A 15,000-nucleotide genomic window follows, 5' to 3' on the forward strand; every position below is an offset into this window, starting at 1 on the left:
GGAACGGAAACAGGAAAAAAAAGGAAAGGGAAAGGAAACGTGAAACGGGAAAGGAAAGGAAAGGAAAGGAAAGGAAAGGAAAGGAAAGGAAAGGAAAGGAAAGGAAAGGAAAGGAAAGGAAAGGAAAGGAAAGGAAAGGAAAGGAAAGGAAAGGAAAGGAAAGGAAAGGAAAGGAAAGGAAAGGAAAGGAAAGGAAAGGAAAGGAAAGGAAAGGAAAGGAAAGGAAAGGAAAGGAAAGGAAAGGAAAGGAAAGGAAAGGAAAGGAAAGGAAAGGAAAGGAAAGGATGTGTTTCAGACATATGTGGGAAGATGGAAGTAAAAGACTGCTTTAAAGTGCTTCCAGGTCTCAATCTTAGCTTGAATAAAGTTTTGATAAAATCTAAAATAATTTCTCAGTATTCTTTGGGCAAGCTATGAGAAATAAGAGTCATCATTCATAGAAAAATCAATGTGGAGGATGCAACAATTGTGTGTCAACTCTTCACTTCAGCCACTGAGGAGCATGTATTGATGAAATGGTGCCTTGCTGTGCTGTAGGCTCAGGGCAGATGGATTTCCCAAGATATACACAGAAATCAAAAGAAAACTTGGCATCATATGTTAATGAGCAACCAATTACACTGCAAATAATGTGTTGAAGCCACTTATCTGCCACTTGTAAACATGACAGCTCACCGATCCAAAGCACATAAAACAATGCTGCAGCACCTTTTATCTCTGAAGAGCTGGAACCAGAGCCATGCCGGCAGTGATATAAAACCTGTAATCTAAAATTTAAACCAGATATTGCTGTGCATATTAGGATTCAGGAAAGGCTTATATTTCTTTATTGATAGTAAGACTAATAATAACTCTTACTATGACAAAGTTTTTATTTTTGAAAGACACACCCTCTCCTACTTCAGCATGCAGATTAGTCTCTTCCTGCAAGTGACAATAATCCAGACTGAATGAGACCATAATACACAATGTTAAGCATTATTTTGGATAACTGGCCCTGGGATATAATCTCTTCCTAAACCAATGTGCACGTGTAAGATTGTCCTCTGATTACATTGATGAGAATGGTCTTCCCAGGAAAGGCCAGGCAGCTATCACAGGCTGCTGTAGCAGTTTATGCAGTTTTTCTTATCAGCATCCTGAGCAGCCCGTTCTGCCTAGATAAGGAGTTTGATGCTAAATTCAACCTTCCTGTCTCTGGTAGCTGCTTCCCCCTTCCTGTGAATGCTGTTTACATTGGGGCAGTCAGGACATGGCTTCTGAGCACACTCAGATTGCTGACTATTCCAAAGCTCCTGGCTGGAGGATTTATGCTCACTATCACATCTACTGCAGTGTCTTAGAGTAAGGCCATATTGCTTGCCTTCAAATAGGGATTGAAAAATCCTATGGATACTTTACAAATATCCTATCACCATTCAAGAGTGAACATTTTTTTCCCCTCTGTAGACAATCACATTTTTTAAATAGAGGAATTTAAGGCATTAAGGACCTAGAATATTATGTGCTGGTTTGACCGGTATGAAAATGTCTCCCTTCTCTCTGCCTCCCAGGTCTTTATCAAAAAGTTCTGAGGCTGCAAGGGTTTCAGTTTCACTAAACTCTCATAAAAAAACTTCAAGATCTTTTGCTTATATTTGAATAATAGTTATAAACCACTGTCTAAGAGGGCTTTACAAGCCCTGAATATATTAGTTCTTATATCTAAATATAATATCTGTGTTAGCTCTTGTCTCTAATACCTATTTCCAGGAAACAGGTTTCAAAATACTGCAGGAAACCCTTAAGCGGGGGATGGGAGGATGGATTCACACCTGACTTCTGGGCCAGTCTAGGAATCTTAAAAGATTCCTAGAAAGGACACCTGCCATGTGAATTTTTGTCCTTGCTTTTGGCAAATGGTGGGCATTTGAACTTCTCCCTGCAGCATGCTATTTTTTCACTAAGGTGTATCTTTACTTTGAAGCAAACAAAAAGCAATGGTTTATTTCTTGCCTGAAAACATGTTTTCACAAAACTTTCCTATATGAAACCTTTCACAGGTGTGCTACTCAGCCTTATACTTGTTCCTATATGCTCGAGTAAGCTTTTAGTGCAATTGTTTCTCCTATTAAAAGAAAGTAAGTAAGTAAAGAATGAAGATCACTCACCTATGGTGTAACTAGGCAAAATTTAGATGATATTCCCTATTTTACCAGTAAAATAAGCAAACTCTAGTTTCATGGTTTAGATATGTTTGTGCTTCTAGTTAAAAGCACCTCATCACTTCTGCAGAAACAGACACAACTTCACCGGTTAGTGGAAATAACATTTACTTCCACCCATTATAAATCTGCTTTGTACAGAAAAACCTTCTGGATTCCCAAAGAACCAGAAAAGAGTTTAGAGAGTGAAACTTCACCCAAACCTCAGCTGTGGCTCATGGCCAATGAACTGCAGTATGCAGGTGTTAGGACAATTCTCACACCATGTCACAGATTGCTCTGCACCATCTCTGGTCTACATCGCTTTCCAGGATTTTTTTTTTTTATTTCTAAATCTTAGACTTTTATCGCTTCCTTTTTAAGAGTTAATCATCTTGGGTGATGTGCTAATAAATGTTGTATTCAGCATTAGAAGATCCTAACATACACAACCTCTACTTGCCAAAATTATTGAACATTTTCAGGGAAAATTAATTTGGGCAGGGTGAGGCAATTTAGTTTTTCTACTGATATTATCAGAGGATAAACATAGATAGATATACCTACATACACACAACACAGAGTTTTTTATGCTTCTTTAGCTGACAGCTAAAGAAGTTAATCCACTCCAGTATTGGTCAGGGACCACTTGAGGACCATTTGGATGATGTCGTACAGAACTCAAGTGGAGTTGCTACAGATCTGGCTAGCCCACTTATAATCACACTAGTAGGAGGCAAACGCAAGAAGCCTCGGTTCGTTGAATGTAAACCTTCATCAGTCTAGAAAAACACTCGGCGGTGTTGCTCTGCCCTCTGCAGACTGGACTGTATAATCACATATTACCCTCGACTAGGTACTTAAAAAGCACATCTCACTCAACAGAAAAAAGTTGCCAGTGTGAATGAAACATTCATAAGTACTACCTTCTACTTGTGCACTGTGACAATGCAAGCTGTAAATAAGTCAGGTATACTCCTGAAGCAGTGGGTGCTTTCTGTGTGTGCTCATGCAGTCCACACTGCCCATTAAGTCAGGGAAGTAATTATTGCCTGAATAGCACCAATGCCTTGAGACCAAACTCAGGATGAGGTACAGGAAATATTTATGTCTGTCACTAATAACTGCCAGGCAAACACGTATACATGCATTTCTTGATGGTGGAGAAACAAGTTCCAACTCCCATACGCAGAGCAACTCCTCCCAGGTATTAAGAATGGTTTTCTACAGCAAGATCCAGGGCACAGCAAATGCTGTGATTCCTTGACTGATCTCCCTCTTTCCTGTGAGCAGTATGATGCTAGTGATAACCCACTCTGACTGACACACCAAGGTACCAGCACCCCACTCTGCAAGATATGCCACCTTCAACAGCAGCTGGCTCCACCTTTTATCCTAGGTAAACATCTGAGAAATGTGGTAAATGCATCCATCTTTATGACCTCTCTATAATTTAATGTACTCTCCTCATTATCTCCAGATAATGAGGATATTACGGCCAGTTATCTGGTAAAGAATGTTAAAGCTTATTCAATTCTCTGCTATTTGCTGCATCCCCACTGATGTGAGAAAACACACACAACAGGACTTTACTGTTTCTTATGAGCTGGACAATGTTTTTGTACTAAGGGCATATCATAACCCTTCTGACAGAAAATATGGTCCTACATAATTTTGATAAGGCTTCTCTTGGATAAGAACAACACAGTAACATTTACACAACACACAATTCAGATTTGTTCCAACTTTTCATTTTATTAAGTGCTGACATTTGAAAAGTAGTTCTCTCAAAGCACAGATGTCAAACCCCAGGCATTGGATGCGGCCCTCAGAAATGAGCAGCACCTGATGTTCCTTTACTCCGCCTCCCACCTGTCTGCGGCTATCGTGTGTCACACAACAGACAAAACTGGTCAGGTCTTGTGCAAAAAGAGCCTGGCAGGAAGAAAAATTTGCCTACACAGTTCCCAACATAGTCCCTCTCCTATTGTGTGAGTACCACATGTGCTGGTTACATGACCCAAAGACTCACATGTCAGGAAACAAGAGAAGTGGTAGTCTTTCAGCAAGCGGCAGCATTTGCAGAATACCTTCAGTACAAAACTGAAATAGGTGTTTGGAAAAAAAAAATCTTTATTCAACACAATACAGTGCAGAGCTTGCAATATGTAATGCTATTATGCTTCTGTAAGTTAAATATAATGGCAGGTCAAGACCCTCAATAATGACTCTTCTGAGCTATATTCAGCATCTGGCTTGGACACCCTCCATGTTTTGCAGGTAAGACAAGTGAAATGTAGTCAGAACAGCACATTAAAATTTGATGAAGAAAAGCTATAAAATGTACTATGTATATCTGAACGGCATTCCGATCCAGAAATACTGCAGGAACACAGATTTAGAAAAGTTGGTATGAGATTAAACCACTGACTACATTTCCATGTGAATGCTTTTGTATGGATTATCATTCTGTCATCCTTCATGGCTTCTGTTTTGTTGAGATGGAGGGATCTGCTGCAGACTAATGCTGCAGGCTAGAAAATTTTCAAGCATCTCACCTAAGCAAAATAAAAGCCTCGAATTTTCACCTTGTCCATTTCAGAAATGGAAATGTTATTTTTAATTCCAAATCAAAAAACTGGAGGAAAACAATGGTCACATTTATACTTAGCAAAACTGTGCTCTGGTACTTCTGTTTGACAACAGCTGAATGGCATTCTTAAACAGAATTCTTTCCATATTCTGAAACAGAATTCTCTACATAATCCCTGTTATCTCAGATAACTGGCATGGAAATATCACTTAGGGTCCGGGCTACATCTTGAAAACCTTGTGCAATCTGACAGTACCTTCATCAAACGAACAAAAGCTCTAATTTTACCTTTTTCCTCTCACTTTCTTTTCATTTGAGGACTTTGAAGTGGTTTGTAACTGAGGAAAACAAAGGAAGGGAAATCAAATCTTAATACTGCTCCTCTTTCCAACACAATAATTATATTGAATGACATAGTAACTATTCTCAAATCTAAAAATATGGTAAATTCTGTAATGAAAACCAATACAATATGCACTATTTCTGCACCTGTTTACAACTTCCCTTGGTCAAAGAGATGTCATATCCCACCAATCTACCAAGGCCAGAAACAAGTAACTATACTTGAGTAAACCTGATTATTCTGGGGGAATGCTCAGGGTACAGGAGACATGCTCCTTTTTCAAGTCACGTAAGACTTGGTCTCATGACTGAGATGGGTATTAGGATTTTCCCTGTTTCTTACTCACAGGTTGCAGTCCAACTTGATCCTACACTGTGGCACAAGTTCCAGAGCAAATCCAACTGAAAGAGTACCCTGTGGGACTACTTGGTCATGAGTTTCCAATAGCCTCAGAACACACAAGCCAAGGCAACTCAGCACTTTTTGAAATGCATTCTTCAAGAATAATGGAGAGCAGGTTTCTTCTTCCCCAGAGCTTGTTAACTACTGCTGGGTTCTTCCCTTATGCTTAGCACTGATGTTTTCTGGGCATGGAAATTGCTCAGGCCCACCTGAAGAAAACCCAGGAACACTCACTGCCTTCAGTCCACACCAGGGTGAACTCTTCCCAAAGGACAGAAAGCCAAGCAGGCATCTGACTGAGCACTAATCAGCTGGTTTCTGGGTCCCTTGGTCTCCTGAACCTGCAGTTTTAGATTCTAGCAGTTGAAACTTCAGCCTGTAATACCAATTTCATTAAAAACAATACACGATCTTAAATATGTCTACACCAGTATGCCAATTAGTACCTCTCAAAAGCCAGCTCACCTCTGACTTTACTGGCAAGCCTGCATCTGGCACTGGAAGATGCAGTCTAGACACTGAAGAAGCACTGCCAGGGCTCCCAGGCACAGTGCTTGTCCTCTGTAGCTTCTAAAACAAGCACTCAAGGAAGGGGAAGGGAAGCAGGATGCACAGTACATCATGCCTCTGGTCACTGCCAAGATCTGCTCTTTCAGAGGGCAACGGATTCAAGAGATCACCTCCATAAGAAAGACCATGTGATTGTTTTGGAAAAGCTCAGAAACAGAACAAATGTACAGTTAGAACCATGAGCAGAACTTCGTAGAAAAGGAAATTGCTCTGTATAGCTAGAATTGCTCAAAGTAAATAATCTCAAATTTATTTGTATAGATACACATATTGCATAGCAAAAATACTGACAGACTTCCCATTTTGAGACACTTTTAAATGTAGTAAATGACAGGACTGGTAGTCCTTTCCTTCCTATTTCCTTGCATAAAACTCAAGTCTACCTCCTGTGTTATTTATACATAAAGAAAAGAAAGAGCTCATAAACTATAGTGACAGTGACTGTAAGCAAAACAATTCACCAAGTGACAATGTTACCGGTGGAAGGAAGTGTGTTGAAACAGGACAGTTACACTTTGTCACTTTCTCAATACACAGTATTTTAAGGAGAAGTTGAAGGGAAAGCTAAGTGAAACTGAAATAAAATCAAAATTCCAATATCAGTGGGGATATATATTTTCTCACTCTTAAAAGCCTGAGCCTTTTCCCCTTGAAAATGTTGACAGAATACTCTTCAGAATATCTTTAAAATTGCACAAAATTTAATAATTACATAATAACTTGTTCAGCTCTTGCAGTGAAGGCTGAGGAAAATTTTCATTGTGGTAAAAGTGCTTAGTCAGAGGAAAGTGCTCTGAAGAAAGCAGTAGGAACTGGAAGAAAATTTTCAGCACCGGCAGTTTTTGGTTACTGGTGGGTAAAAGAAAGTAAAGTTCTGGGGGTTGCCGAAACCTCTGAGGTGAGAGCTGATCCCACAGTAATTTTTTAAGAGAGCAACCAACCACTTGCTCATTACCAGCAATGAGCAAAGCAGAAGAGTGGGATTAATTTCTGTGTTGAAATTCATATGCTTGTGTGTCATGGCTGTGTCCCAGCTCACCATTTTGAATCCAAGATTCTGCAGACATGGGAAATAAGGCTCTCTGCTAGATATGAGGAACAGTATCAAGGTGTTTTGCCCATGCCCAGGTCTGTTATTTCCTCTTCTCCTTTAACACTACTCAGTATGAGCTTTAACCTCATTTAGCTTCCAGAAAGCCTCATGTCATGTCATGTCAAACCACCACACCTCAAAATTGTTTCTTGTAATAATTCAACTCTCCACATTGCTTGCAAGACAGTTAAATTGAAAAAACAGGTTTTCAGGTTGAATTCTGGGTATTATAATCTATTTCTAGATATAAGTATTCAGGTTTCCACCTGTTCTCAGAAAACTGGGAAACAAACTGAGTTTATGACCTGTGTCCACACAAGTAGGTATCACACACAAGAAGACTTCATTCTTCATGTTTACCACAAACCCACCGAAGCTGCTGCTCTGTCTGGAGGTCAGTTAATTCATCAATGGATCTCCAGCTGCACTGACAAGCATATGCTCGTGCTCCTTTCTTCTTTATCATCTTTGCTCTTAGTTTACTGAGCTCAGGCATGTTATTCCTGCCAAACAAGTGAATTCAGCTTAGGATCACACTTTTTTTTTTTTTCCCAGAAAAAAGATTCACGAGGCTATTTCAAATCAGAAGAGCTTTTAAGGGCACTTCTGAGTACCACAGTCATGAATAAATTTAGGGATATATTTAAATTCTGTTTTGAACACAATCCTTTCCCGAGATCATTCTCGGTCCATAGTTGCTGTGTTCTCAGATCAACTAGAGATTGATGTTTTTGTAAGCAATGTTCTCTGTTGGGTTTAGAGACCTTGTGTCAGCCTCCAGAGAAAGAGCTGGGAAGAAAACCAGGTAGAATTAATTCTCATGTTAGGAAATTATCCAAAAATTTATTTGTCTTATCAAATTTACTGTAAAAATCACTATGGAGAATGGGAACAACTATAGAGTTAAACTTTTCATCAGGAACTGTTACTCAGGATGATTGTTAAAGTGACTGAAATGAAATGGCCATAAGAGGGAAGAATGTACATGAAACCACAAGTAATTCCAGTGCAAGCATCAACAACAACAAATGAAAAATCAGCATGGCTATAACAAAAACAAGTTGTTTCCAAAAAAACAAGTCAAAATGTAACATTTTAGCTATCTCTACCCTCAAGACCTCCTCCTCAATTACTGGACATTGAATTGCTCAAAACCAATGTGAAATAGCCCAGCTAAATAAAGAAAACCCAAAACAAGTTGGAAAAGGGAAGAATTTTTAGAAAAAGAGTCCAGACAACTATTGATGGAAGGTAAATATTTAATCTTAAAGTTTGCTTCCTAAAATTCATGTTTGTCAAAAAAAATAGCTACAGATCTTGCTAAAGATTACAGACGATGTTACATGTATTTGACATTAACGCCTCCTTTTTTTTGTTGTTTTTGTTTGATTTAATAATTTCAAGATCAGAGGAGCAGAATAATTTAGACTTTGGGAAAATAAAAGAATCATACTTTTGTTTATCCTTTCCTGCTACCAAACTCATCTTAGGAGATTAGTGCAGCACTATCTTTTTAATGCTGCTTAAGTAATGGGAAAAATACGGGCATTCAAAGAGAAATACAAATTTTGAGACTGGGTGGAAAATACAGGAATAACCAAAGATGTAATACTGGGAAAATAATGGAAAAGGAGCTGATATCTCCATTATTGTTCTACTCCATCTGTCATACCCCCTGTGTCCAAGCACATACTCTGAACACACTCACCTGTTCCATCAGTTAACAGGCACATGCAGAGACTGTACTAAAATAAATAGGAATCCAAATTTTATGTCTGTATTAGGAGCATGCCGACTACACTACCCTTCACAAAGTGTTGGCATTAGATGTAGTTTTAGACAAACTGAAAATAAGAACTCCTTAATTTTAAGTCTTCAAAAATATTTAAAGAATTAAAATCAAAGACATCACAATGTCAGAAGAAAATAAAAATACCACCCCTCCATTTAATCAAACCTTGCTTCAAGAAAGAAATCTGTTGAGAAATAAAGCTATTTGATTTTCACCTAACATGACAGCATAATACTTGATACTGGAAAATAGAAAATATGACTTGAAACAATCACAGTCTGTATGACTGAAGGTGTAGTGAGAAGCACATGCTGAACAGTCTACATTTATTTTGTAGGCACCCTGCAATGGCACAGCAGAGGGCAACCCATCACCATGGATTATCTGCTTATTTCAGCAATAAAGTTGCCTTTGATCCATGAAACTTAAATTCTTTTTAAAAGCAGAGAGGGAGTGATGGAAGAAGAAATGGAAATGGATAAAAACAGATTATTGCTTCCCTCTCCCCACAGACTTTTCCACCTGATCTCAAACAGGTCACACACATGTTCCTTTTTAGGTAACACAGCAGGACTCAGGACTTTTCATCCTTCCTGTTCTTATTATGCCCCAAAGTACAGTAACACAATACTACCAAACCCATCTCAGACATACCTGAAAAAAAGATAATCACAGGACTGATCCCAGATGTAGTCATTGAAAAGTGATACACGGAAGTCACAAGCAGTACAACGTAGTTGATCACATGTTCTGGTCAGAAAAGAACAAAAAGGTCCAAGAGGTTATTACAATCAGAGAAGTACCAAGATCACAATTGTTTTAAAGTACAGCGCTCAGTGAGAAATACTAGAAGCAACGTTACCTAATCTTAATGTTTTTACATCTTTGGCATGTTCATTGTGGTATGTGATTTAACTGTACAATCAGGTATTATTTTTACAGGTTCCTAACCTCACTGAACACAAAAAATAAACTCATATTCTCTTGATATATTCTTTGGTCTTCCTCACTGGTAGAGCACCGGACCAGCATCCAAATATGCATCAAGTACATAACTACTTACTACAAAAAATCCCACAAGGAAATGCAATAATGTTCTATAGGATGTTGTGGATAAATCTTCTCCTACTAAATTCAGCTGCAGTTGCAAAGCACTCTGGCTATTTTCAGTTCAGGCTCTGGGATGATTTAAACCAGCCCACTGATTTAAGTCACATACTTGGCATCACCAGAAAGATGAAGAGAGGCAGGGAAAAATAACAATGCAGCAGCAACTTCCTTAACTACTTGTTACTGATTTGGGGAGTTTCGTGTCTCATTTGCACACATTTTTCAACACTTCAAACAAACAAAAGATCTAGTGGTCGACAACAGAGGACTGGAAGGGACCAGCTGACTTCAACTGCAGTTACAGGCAGCCCCTTGTTTAGATGACTATAAGGCCATCCTGTCCAGTTCAAATGCAGAACTCCGTACGACCATAGAGACACAGCCACGAATAAAAACAACAATAAAGGAAGTAGCACTTTTTTTTTTCAGGTTTCCTACCTTTTTGAAATATTTGTTCCTATGCCAGATGGTGAAGCGCTTCCACCCAGGTACACTGGACAGCATCTACACGGATTCATTAAAAAATACTAACTTATGGCAAAACATGTTAGAGAAGGTAGTACAATGCTTCTCCTAGCTTAAAAGCATGGTATTTATACAATAATATTTATTAAATACAGGCAAAGCATCCCAATGCTTGCAAACTACAGAATTTTAAAATTTCCATTACCAAGGTGTTCAAAGAAAAACTCTGCCAAATCACTATACCAAATATATGTGGGTCTATATATTGCAGCGTTTGATAAATGTGTATGTCCATAAGGCAAAGGGACAAGTTGTTAAAAAACTTAAATAATTAATAAATTTATGATAAATAATTTTGATCACATGAAAACACATGAGCAATGCTTCAAAATTATCTCTTTATCTTTGTTTTTCTTTAAAAAGAATGTTTCTGTACTCAATGTCTTTCTTAGTTAATGTCAACACAGATTAAACAGCAGCAATATTATTAAACTGACAAGAAGTTATAATCAAGCTATGTCCAACAAGCTAAAACATTTTTCACTTACTTTTTCCCACGTGCCTGTATAACAGTACTATTTCTTTCAGGTGTGAGACTTGTGAAGTTAGACTTCAATTTCTGTTTAAAAAGGAATAAAGAATAAAATGTGGCACTAGAACAAGGTAACAATATTCTGTTTTATTTAATAAGCAGGAGCCAGAAAATCTCAGCCATAGAAGAAGGAGATTAAGGATTTGGGAATTTTCTTGGTCAGAGTTGTAAGGCCCTTTGAGACAAAAGATGCTGAAGTAACAGCTAAGTGAGAACAAGGCTTCTCTTCCTATATTGAATTTTCAGCTCTGCCTGAAGGAATTCAACGCCACATGATCACTTTGACTTTACAATCGAGACTTAGTATTTCATGTCCTCCTTTTAATAATTTTGCTTTTAAAAACAGTTTTAATTTAGGAGCCCTCTCCCTCAATGTTTTTCAGCTTTTGTTTCATTAAAACACATCAAGAACTTATATTATTCAAAAAGATAAAGTGTCTTCGAAAAGTTTCTTATTTGCTGCACACAAAACAGTTTATTTGAATTGCAGAATATTAGAATTCTAGATCCGAAATGGGAATTCTAGGGATATAAAATGATAAAATTATACAAATTTACTGACATAATTCTCTCTCACTCAGATATATGTATTGTGGTATACAAGTGGTTTTTGTTGGCTCAGATTTAGCCACTCTATAAAAAAATCAAGTAAAAACAAAACAAAAACAATAGCCCTAATGAAAATATGAGAATCTACACAAGGGGTTATGAAGTATAAATACTGCTGATACTGAAATGAATATCTGTTTTCTATGTCTTCTATCATTCTGAGTATCTTAACAATGTAAATTTGTGGCTTCATCTCCATCTCCTGCTGTGAAACAAGACAAGTCATTTGCAAAGGATACAAAATGGGGAGCAGTCGTTGCTGTGTCAGATGACTGTGCTGCCATTAAGACGGACCTCAAATGACTGCAGAAATGGGCTGAGAGGAATCTCTTCAAGTTCATCTAAGGGGAAATGCAAACTCCTGCCCCTGGGGAGGAATAACCCTTATGCACCAGAACACAGTGAGGGCCGAGCAGCCAGAAAGCAGCTTTGCAGAGAAGGCTGTGGGAAATTCAGTTGATAACAGGTCGACCGTGAGCCAGCAGTGTGCCCTTGCAGCATAGAAGGCCAACAGCACCCTGGGCTACATTAGGAGGGATGTTGCTAATACATCCAGGGAGATGACCCTTCCTCTCTACTCAGCACTGGTGAGACAAAAGCACTTGCTTTTGTTGGAAAAAGTTGGAAGGGACCTTCCTCTGCTCCAAGGAGGGTCAGCTTCAGCAGCTTGCCAAGGATTGTGTCCAGCTGCGTTTTGAAGATGTCCACAGACTGAGACTCCATAACCTCTCTGTGAAGATTGTCCCCCATGTTTGACCACACTAGCAGTAAAAAAAGTGTTTTCTTGTGCACAGGTGGAATTTCATGTGTTTCAGTGTGTGCCCATTGCCTGTTGTCCTGTCACTGGGCACTACAGAGAAGAGTCTGTCCCCTTCTTTACTACACCTATCAGGTATTTACACACACTGATAAGATTGCCCTGGAGCCCTCTCTTCTCCAGATTGAACAGTCCCAGCTTTCTCAGCCTCTCCTCATGTGAGAGATACTCCACGGGCCTTTGCTGGAGGTTCTCCAGTAGCTCCATCTTTCTCTTGTATTTGAGAGACAAGAACTGGACACAGTACTCCAGATACGACCTCATAAACATGTATGGAGCACTATGTCCAGTGCAAAGGAGACGCGAACATAATGGAGTGGGCCCAGGAAAGGACCATGGAGGTGATTAAGGATCTAGACTATCTGACATATAGGTAGAGGATAAGAGAGCTCGAATTGTTTAGCCTGGAGAAGATAATGGTCAAGAGAACCTTATCGAGGTATAAAAATACATGCCAGGGAAAAATAAGGAAGACGTAGCCAAACTCTTCTCAGTGGGGCTCACTGACAGGAGAGGCAATGGGCGCTAATTGAAGTACAAGAATTTACAGTTAAACACATGAAAAAACTTCTTGTGAGGGTGGTCAAACACTGGAAACAGGTTACTTAGAGAGGCTGCAGTCTCTATCCTTGGAGATATTCGAAAGCCATTTGGACACAGACCTGGGCAAGTGGCTCTAAGCAGCTCTGCTTAAGCAGGTGGTTGGACCAGATGTTCTCCACAGGTCCCTCTTCCAACTGCAAACCTTCTGTGATTCTGTGATATTTGACATTATGCTCTATCTTGAACTAGCATTTCCTTTAATTGCCTGTTACTGCCTAGGTAAGAATATCTCTTTATATCCCTCCTGTTCCTCACTAAAGGATTGTTGCATTTTCCTTTCTGCTTTATTTTCCAAATTTATTCTACAGTTTGTTTTAGTTAATTTTTTGCTTAAAAAATTTAGCTTATGGTGCTTTCCTTTCCTTTCCGTTGTTCTACCTGATCCATTCTGCATGTCTCCAAACTCTACTCACCAGAGGTGTTTTGGTAAAGCTGCTGTCCTTACAGATTTCATCAATTATGTCATCTAGATCTTCTTTGCTGCTGCCAGCACTCATTACCAATTTAGCTGATCTGAAAAACAAACAAATCAACCTTCATTTTTGTAGCAAAATGAACTACAGCAGTTCTAAGAATTATAAGTTAAAAACAGTTACAGCCTTTTTCCTGTAATATTTTTGTAGCATGTAAGGTAGGCCATCCAAGTCATGACTGAACAGATGTAAACTGCAGAGTGACACCTTTCAGTCCGTGTTGAATTGTCCCATCATAGGTTTTATTTTTGTTTCTTCTTTTACTTCCAACCACTTTCAACCCTGAATAAAACTGTGGTAAAACTATGCTGCACTTATTGGGCAATATATTGGACAGCCCTGATTTTTCACGTTAACCTTCAGCAGCAGTAACATGAAAATGTCAGAGGGAGTTGTCTCCTCATGCTACACAACTGGAATTCCTGCCAAACTGGATGCATTTAGAAAGGTCACCTTCACTTTGCTTTCACTCAAGTGACACTCAAGTCTGCTGTTTTCTAGCTCTTTGTCAAAGAAAGAGAGGCCTGCATCAACAAATCAAGAAAAAATTAGTCCTGAGAAAGAAGAAAACTGTCCAATTTTTTAAAAAATTGTAATTAGATTGACTAAAATTGAGTGCTCATCTAATCATTATGCAAATAACAGTGAAGTCCAGTAATGTGGCCAAATGTAGTGGGCTTTCTGCACTTGCATTAGTCATTGGGCTCTTCAAGATCCTGGCCTGGGTCTCTGAAATGTCTGTTGGGCAAGTGCTCAGCAACCCACCTGTGGAGAAATCTGGGCAAGCCCCTCTGGTCCACAGACCTTCCAAAGGGAGTCTGAGATGTCTGTGAGGGTGGGGATGTAAACCTGAGTGTCAGGATGGAAACCCAAGGGTGGGTAAAGATGCCTGTGAGGGCCCGGATAGAAACCTGAGGGCAAGAAAAGACAGCTGTGAGGGCCTGGATGGAAGCCTGAGGGCAGGCAGTGGCAGGAGTGTGGCAGACTGAATGCTTGGCTGTACTGTCAGCAATGACCTTGTCAGGACCAAACCTGATGGTATTTGTAACATCACGTTGAAAATTGTGGAATTTGAGGCAGACACCTGAAAGTGTAGAGTCTAAGTTAAGTGCTTATTGTAGCAGATACAGTTAATAAATATGAACAGAAAACAGAGACACGAGGGAATGGTCTGAAGCTGTGTCAGGGGAGGTTTAGGTTGGATATTAGGAAAAGGTTCTTCACCCAGAGGGTGGTTGGGAACTGGAACTGGCTCCCAAGGGAGGCAGTCACAGCACCAATCCTGCCAGAGCTCAAGAACAATGCTCTAAGGCACATGGTGTAATTCCTGGGGTGTCCTGCACAGGGCCAGGAGT

At 39.3% G+C, this 15,000-nt stretch overlaps 1 protein-coding gene across 1 annotated transcript in view; it reads right to left on the reverse strand.

The window, feature by feature from the left end:
* Window positions 1-3,912: 3,912 nt before the first annotated feature.
* Window positions 3,913-15,000, reverse strand: part of CUNH8orf37 (chromosome unknown C8orf37 homolog) — an 11,775-nt gene continuing 687 nt past the window's right edge. The window contains exons 2-6 of the mRNA XM_027725479.2: window positions 13,586-13,685; window positions 11,100-11,170; window positions 10,525-10,590; window positions 9,631-9,726; window positions 3,913-7,687 (exon numbers count right to left, since the gene is read on the reverse strand). Coding sequence (XP_027581280.1) covers window positions 7,528-7,687; window positions 9,631-9,726; window positions 10,525-10,590; window positions 11,100-11,170; window positions 13,586-13,685 — 493 coding nt within the window. The 3' untranslated portion in view covers window positions 3,913-7,527. The remainder of the gene's footprint in view (window positions 7,688-9,630; window positions 9,727-10,524; window positions 10,591-11,099; window positions 11,171-13,585; window positions 13,686-15,000) is intronic.

The sequence above is a fragment of the Pipra filicauda genome, unplaced genomic scaffold (genome assembly GCF_003945595.2).
Source record: "Pipra filicauda isolate LSUMZ 115617 unplaced genomic scaffold, ASM394559v2 scaffold157_size4220110_pilon, whole genome shotgun sequence".
Classification (NCBI taxonomy): Eukaryota; Metazoa; Chordata; class Aves; order Passeriformes; family Pipridae; genus Pipra; species Pipra filicauda.